The following is a 7,580-nucleotide window of genomic DNA, read 5'->3' on the forward strand; positions in this document are numbered from 1 at the left end:
CTGTACACACACACACAAAAGTATCGTGTTGATGAAGAAACACTTTCTCGCAAAAACCTACAGTGGCTAGGTTCCCATCCAATTTGCAGCAGATTTTAATGCATATATTTCTAAAATCTAAATAATACAATATGAGCATATTCCTACCAGATGTTTCCATCTGATTGACTTTGATGATAAAAGGCTGTGGGTGATGATACTGCACATAAAAATAAACTATTGCTGTTAAATTCTCATGTACAGAATTAAAAATACAAGTTGAATGGGTTTCCATCAACCTTTCAACTCTATTGATGGTTTTGTTGCAAAAACGTTTGGTTATATTGCAAATGTGCCCACTCTGGTCTTGGCACATGCGATCTAGCCAACAGTTCGCAGATACAGTGTGGCTAGGCTACCTACATTGAGATTATTATGGGAAAGAGTTATATTATTTGCATTTGTCAAAACAGCAGCCAAGCATCGATCATCTTGTCATCAGAGTAAGACCTTCGATATTTTTTGGAAAGGAGCATCAATTTTTTTATGTTTATTTTGCAAGATGTAGGCATTTAGAATTCAATTAAGGAGTGGAGCTTTATAGTTATGTGGTGACATCAAGTTCTCTGCATACCTTCCAAATGATTTAGCAATCATAATTTATTCGAAAAACAGTTTCCAGCATCATTTTCCGCAATAACAAAAGTTTGACAGAAGAATAATCCACCCCTGTCAAATGGTGAAAAATGTTGATCTTTAAAAAAATGTCTCCTATCTGCTGTTTCCATTACACACGTCTCATTTATTTTGCGACATTGCTTTAAAATTGAATACACCTGAGTCAATGGAAACCTGCCTACTACAGTTAACAAAATAGATGGCAGTGACACACGGATCAAATTCTGACCATCACTAATTTCTATAAAGTGAAAATGTCTCCAAGTCTATGAACAAATAAAGTGATCTGTCCAGTGACTTGAAATTCTTCCTTTAAATAATTTCCAACATATTCACAGTATAATACATCGCAAAACACACAGATTTGTGTCAGATCCCTCTGAATGTTGGCATTGCAAGTTGGAAGCATGGAGTTCCTGATGGCCCGGTTCAGTCCTCTCCATGTATGTTCTATGTCTCCAGTGACAAAGTTCAGTTTGTCAATAACCCATTTTGCTCTCTGGCGCATGTGAAGTCCGTGCCTCCAAACAACCTTGTGGAATTGTTTGGAGAATGTTTGAGTGTTGTGAATGTATAAACCTCTCTGTGAAAAAACACTCCATGATCTTTTCACTTCCCTCTCACTATGGAGAGTATCTTTATGCTGTGCTGATGTTCCAAACTCAGAGCATGCCTGTACATGCAAGGTGGATCTCCCCAAACTGGTTAGAGCCAAGTTCTGAATGCTTTCAGCACAGGGATGGGATGTTAGTAATGGCTCAGCAGACTGCAGATGTGTTTGGATATTTTCCAAATCCTCCAGAGAAATTATCGGCGGTGACTTTAAGGGTCTAATTGGCAGCAATTTGTCACTTTCAGGTGGGAACCATGGTGTAAATACAGGCAAAACACGACAGGGGAAGTCCTCCAAGGCCTTTTCTGTTTTGTCCACTAAGATTTTCAAGCTGCCATCAATGCTTTTGTAATGCAACAAGACATCCATAAGGTTTTGCCATCTCATTCCTCACAAGTCCATATCACAGTCCTACAGAAGATTATAAGATAAGACATGGTTAAAATCAGTATTGAATGACTGTACATCAAAAGTGCTCTTTGTAAAAAATTGGGTGTAACAAGACATCCATAAGGTTTTGCCATCTCATTCCTCACAAGTCCATATCACAGTCCTACAGAAGATTATAAGATAAGACATGGTTAAAATCAGTATTGAATGACTGTACATCAAAAGTGCTCTTTGTAAAAAATTGGGTGTAACAGTCTGTTGGTTTTTTGAAGAACACTGTTTAGAAAAACCAGAAATAGCTCTGTGCTACTTTCATAGCCCAGACTGGGATCTGTCATTATATTGTTGTAATGTAACACAGATATGCTGATAGGGCTGGACGATATAGCCAAAATATAATTTTACCCTATTTTTCAAAAGTTTCACGGAATTATGGTATTTAGTGTTTTTACATAATAAAAAGGGTCTAAATATGCTTTGAGACCTTAATGACCCTAAGGTGGCAAGACATACAGTGCATTTTATTTTACCTTTATTTAACCAGGCAAGTCAGTTAAGAACAAATTCTTATTTTCAATGATGGCCTAGGAACAGTGGGTTAACTGCCTGTTCAGGGGCAGAGCGACAGATTTGTACATTGTCAGCTCAGGGATTTGAACGCTCTAACCACTAGGCTACCCTGCAGCCCCATTCAGCAAGTATTCATACCAGATTACTTTTTCCGCATTTTCTTACTTTACAATGGATGAAATCATTTCCCCCCTCAATCTACACACAATACCCCATAATGACAAAGCAAAAACTTGTTTAATTTTTATTATTAAGAATTTAAAACTAAAATATCCCATTTACTTGAGTATTCATACCCTTTACTCAGTACTTTGTTGAAGCACCTTTGGCAGAGATTACAGCCTAGAGTCTTCTTGGGTATGCTGCTACAAACTTGGCACACCTGCATTTGGGGAGTTTCCCATTCTTTTCTGCAGATCCTCTCAAGCTCTAAGGTTGGATGGGGAACTTCGCTGGACATCTATTTTCAGGTCTCTCCAGAGATATCATAACCGCCATCGATTACAGACAGTACTGTGCAGCAGTCTTCATCGACCTGGCCAAGGCTTTCGACTCTGTCAATCACCGTATCCTTAATTGCAAAAAAATATATATATTAAAAAATAAATATTATTATTTATTTTTTAATTGCTGAAGCTGGAGACTTACATTTCCCTCACTAGCGTTAAACATCAGCTATCTGAGCAGCTAACCGATCGCTGCAGCTGTACATAGTCCATTTGTAAATAGCCCACCCAATCTACCTACCTCATCCCCATATTGTTTTTATGTACTTTGCTGCTCTTTTGCACACCAGTATCACTACTTATACACCCATCTGCTCATCATCATCTGCTTATCTATCACTCCAGTGTTAATCTTCTAAATTGTAATTACTTTGCTACTATGGCCTATTTAATGCCTTACCTCCTCATACCATTTGCACACACTGCATATAGACTTTCTTTTTTTCCCTATTGTGTTATTGACTGTACGCTTGTTTATTCCACGTGTAACTGTGTTGTTGTCGTCTAATTTGGCTCGTAAGTAAGCATTTCACGGTTAAATCTACACCTGTTGTATTCGGAGCATGTGACCTACACAATTTTATTTGATCTCTGAACTTTCATACCAGAAATCTTTATCACAGGTGCCAGAGTGGATGGCCACTGTTTTATGAGGTACTAACCAACTATGCTATTTTGTTACTCGCACTGAGGCAGGCAACACTGAAGCATGCATGAGAGCACCAGCTGTTCCGGACAACTGTGTGATCACGCTCTCAGTAGTCGATGTGAGCAAGACCTTTAAACAGGTCAACATTCACAAAGCTGCGGGACCAGACGGATTACCAGGACGTGTACTCAAAGCATGCGCAGACCAACTGGCAAGTGTCTTCACTGATATTTTCAACCTCTCCCTGACCAAGTCTGTAATACCTACATGTTTCAAACAGACCACCATAGTCCACGACTGAGTGGCCAAACATGACTCCAACACCAAAATTTAGTTTGCTGACGACACAACAGTGGTAGGCCTGATCACCGACAACGAGGAAACAGCCATTAGGGAGAAGGCCAAGCTTCCTGCCATCCAGGACCTCTACCAGGCAGTGTCAGAGTAAGGCTGTAAAAATGGTCAGACTCCAGTCACCCAAGTCATAGACTCTTCTCTCTGCTACCGCACAACAAGCGGCACCAGAGAGCCAAGTTTAATTCCAAAAGGCTCCTTAACAGCCTCTACTCCCCCCACATTGACTCGGTACCGGTAACCCCTGTATATAGCCTTGTTATTGTTAGGTAATTTTCTCATGTTACTTTTTGATTAGATTTTATTATTTTTTATTTAGTAAATATTTTCTTAACTATTTCTTGAACTGCATTCTTGGTTAAGGGCTTGTAAGTATGCATTTCACCGGTTGTATTCGGCGCATGTGACAAATAAAATTTGCTTAATAAAAATCGAGATTTGGGACATTGCACACCGTACACATGAAATACATTGATGAAAAAATGACAGATGGTAGGCTAGTGTACAAATAGCCAAATAAAATAAAATTGAATTAGCTAACCTGAATTTGATTTACATATCGTTAAACTACACTGCTCAAAAAAATTAAGGAAACACTTAAACACAATATAACTCCAAGTCAATTCCACTTCTGTGAAATCAAACTGTCCACTTAGGAAGCAACACTGATTGACAATAAATTTCACATGCTGTTGTGCAAATGGAATAGACAACAGGTGGAAATTATAGGCAATTAGCAAGACACCCCCAATAAAGGAGTGGTTCTGCAGGTGGTAACCACAGACCATTTCTCAGTTCCTATGCTTCCTGGCTGATGTTTTGGTCACTTTTGAATGCTGGCGGTGCTTTCACAAGTGGCTCAGGTAGTGCAGCTCATCCAGGATGGCACATCAATGCGAGCTGTGGCAAGAAGGTTTGCTGTGTCTGTCAGCGTAGTGTCCAGAGCATGGAGGCGCTACCAGGAGACAGACCAGTACATCAGGAGATGTGGAGGAGGCCGTAGGAGGGCAACAACCCAGCAGCAGGACCGCTACCTCCGCCTTTGTGCAAGGAGGAGCAGGAGGAGCACTGCCAGAGCCCTGCAAAATGACCTCCAGCAGGCCACAAATGTGCATGTGTCTGCTCAAACGGTCAGAAACAGACTCCATGAGGGTGGTATGAGGGCCCGACGTCCACAGGTGGGGGATGTGCTTTACAACCCAACACCGTGCAGGACGTTTGGCATTTGCCAGAGAACACCAAGATTGGCAAATTCGCCGATCCTCAGACCCCTTGTAAGACCATATGCTGGTGCAGTTGGCCCTGGGTTCCTCCTAATGCAAGACAATGCTAGACCTCATGTGGCTGGAGTGTGTCAGCAGTTCCTGCAAGAGGAAGGCATTGATGCTATGGACTGGCCCGCCTGTTCCCCAGACCTGAATCCAATTGAGCGCATCTGGGACATCATGTCTCGCTCCATCCACCAACATCTGTTGCACAACAGACTGTCCAGGAGTTGGCGGATGCTTTAGTCCAGGTCTGGGAGGAGATCCCTCAGGAGACCATCCACCACCTCATCAGGAGCGTGCCCAGGCGTTGTAGGGAGGTCATACAGGCACATGGAGGCCACACACACTACTGAGCCTAATTTTGACTTGTTTTAAGGAAATTACATCAAAGTTGGATCAGCCTGTAGTGTGGTTTTCCACTTTAATTTTGAGTGCGACTCCAAATCCAAACCTCCATGGGTTGATAAATTTGATTTCCATTGATAATTTGTGTGATTTTGTTGTCAGCACGTTCAACTATGTAAAGAAAAAAGTATTTAATAAGAATATTTCATTCATTCAGATCTAGAATGTGTTATTTTAGTGTTCCCTTAATTTTTTTGAGCAGTATATTAGGTCTATGTAGCCTATATTGCGGGGCGGGGGTAAATCTTAGCATAAGATTTACTTTAGCATAAAGTGACGCGAAAGGGCAAACAACTATCTAATGACCCTCTTAAATGTTCTGCGAATGGTCTGATGCAGTCGTTAAATAACGAGCGTTTTCAAGAACAACTTTAGAAACAGTACGTACAATGGTTTCGGGAAACAGCTCGGAGATGTAACAATGCTCCAACTAAGGATCTAACGATGAACGTAGCCTTAAGATGCTTTTGGGAAACCGGACCCTGGCCCAAGACAAGTGCGCTTGCCCTATAACATCAGGGGTTGCAGGTTCAAGCCCTACTACTCATCCCTTATTTTATAGTTAAAAAACGATGTACCGGTACTCAATGTTGTTAGCCATCTAGCAGTGAACCCCATGTTATTTAACCGTCACTCGCGGGGCAATGCCTTCAATTGCAAGTTAACTTAATATAATTTAATAAAATAAGTTAGCTGACAAGCATTATTTTCTCTCTTTGTTTTGGTTAAATAGCTAACGTTATCGTTAGCTAGCTAAGTTAGCGATTTAACGTTAAAGCTACAATTAGCTAGCCAAACTGAGTGCAACAACGTTAGTTTAAATGCTAGATTACTATGCATTTCGCTACTTTATGGTGTACATACATTCGGGTTATCAATATTCGATACTAACCGGTAGTTTTGGCTCAATATCCACAATGAGTCAGTAACCAAAGAGTAAAATAAAATAAAATAAAAAATAAAAATACGCAAGCGTGTACATCCAGTTCACGCCACGGTCTCGCGGAACATTGTTCATACAAGCACAGAAAATCAGGTGGTCGTCACTAGTTACAACAGCCACAAAGTCAGAAGACCCACCTACTCGACCAATCAGACGGGGCAGACGAGAAACGTGCATTTATATTATTTGGTGATCCATCAATGATTTTTGTTTTTTATTATAGTTTATTATAGCTAATAAATAATCTTTCTAAATGAAGTGGTAATCGGATGTTTTATTCAAACTCAGCTTGCAAGCGTATCATTACGTTTGCCCATATCCATAGTTACTTGTCTTAACCCAAAATAGGTTTACGCCAATATCTGCATTGTTCTTTTAAATGGAATGTAGACAAACAAACTGAACCTAGGTTCAAATATACTTACTGGAGCAGCTCAAACTGCACATGTTATGTTTCCATGAGACGCCATTTTAACTGACTTCATTATACAAACTGACTTCATTATACAAACCGCTCTTATAATACCCCATTGCTCTCAAATGATGGCGTCTCATGGAGACATAACATGCGCAAACAAACTGAGTTTAGGTTCAAATACACTTACTGGAGTAGCTCAAACTGCATATGTTATGTTTCCATGAGACGCCATTTTAACTGACTTCATTATACAAACCGTTCTTATAATACCTCATTGCTCTCAAATGATGGCGTCTCAAGGAGACATAACATGCGCAGTTTGAGCTTACTCCAAGAGGTAGATTTTGAACTTCGGCTCAGTGCTGCCACCTCTAATTGAATAGCTCCAATTGAAGGCTGACCGGGGTACTGCATGCTGCCAGTAGCAACTACATTATCCTCTACTTTGTGCAATTTTAAAATAATCGGTTCAAGGACATACATCTGATGTATTAGAAACAATTATAGGTACCATGATAGCGTAATTTTTCTATTTATTTACATAAAGATTGACCACAAAGATTTACATTTGGTGGACACAGTTTTCTGTAAACAATGCCTGCAACTATGACCTGCAGCACTGAAGTCACCCTTGAATTTATGTGGCTTCAATGAGAAGGGGCAGTTGTTCTTCCCTGGGCTAACCCCATGACCATCTGATTGACTTGTGCTTGTATCAACAAGGCTTGCAAGAACATGATGTGAACTCAATCCACAACGACCCAAAACACACAGCCAGGGCAACTAAGGAGTGGCTCCGTAAGAAGC

At 40.4% G+C, this 7,580-nt stretch overlaps 1 protein-coding gene across 8 annotated transcripts; it reads right to left on the reverse strand.

Annotated features, from left to right (window-relative positions):
* Window positions 1-621: 621 nt before the first annotated feature.
* zgc:101664 (uncharacterized protein LOC450064 homolog) lies at window positions 622-7,061 on the reverse strand. 8 transcript variants are annotated; one of them, XM_065011788.1, is made up of 3 exons: window positions 6,961-7,061; window positions 2,613-2,801; window positions 622-1,823 (listed from the first exon to the last, which is right to left on the reverse strand). In XM_065011788.1, exon 3 carries the CDS (start codon window positions 1,655-1,657, stop codon window positions 899-901), a length of 759 nt encoding a protein of 252 aa, XP_064867860.1. In that variant the 5' UTR covers window positions 1,658-1,823; window positions 2,613-2,801; window positions 6,961-7,061; the 3' UTR covers window positions 622-898. The 8 variants fall into 8 exon arrangements, with proteins under 8 accessions (XP_064867860.1, XP_064867861.1, XP_064867857.1 ...); XM_065011789.1 differs by lacking the exon at window positions 6,961-7,061 and adding an exon at window positions 6,781-6,940; XM_065011785.1 differs by lacking the exon at window positions 6,961-7,061 and adding an exon at window positions 6,305-6,440.
* Window positions 7,062-7,580: the final 519 nt, after the last annotated feature.

This window comes from Oncorhynchus nerka, linkage group LG27 (assembly GCF_034236695.1).
Source record: "Oncorhynchus nerka isolate Pitt River linkage group LG27, Oner_Uvic_2.0, whole genome shotgun sequence".
Lineage (NCBI taxonomy): Eukaryota > Metazoa > Chordata > Actinopteri > Salmoniformes > Salmonidae > Oncorhynchus > Oncorhynchus nerka.

Coding starts and splice junctions, on each gene's coding strand:
- zgc:101664 (XM_065011788.1), bottom strand. CDS start 1,657: ATGAGATGGCAAAACCTTATGGATGTCTTGTTGCATTACAAAAGCATT.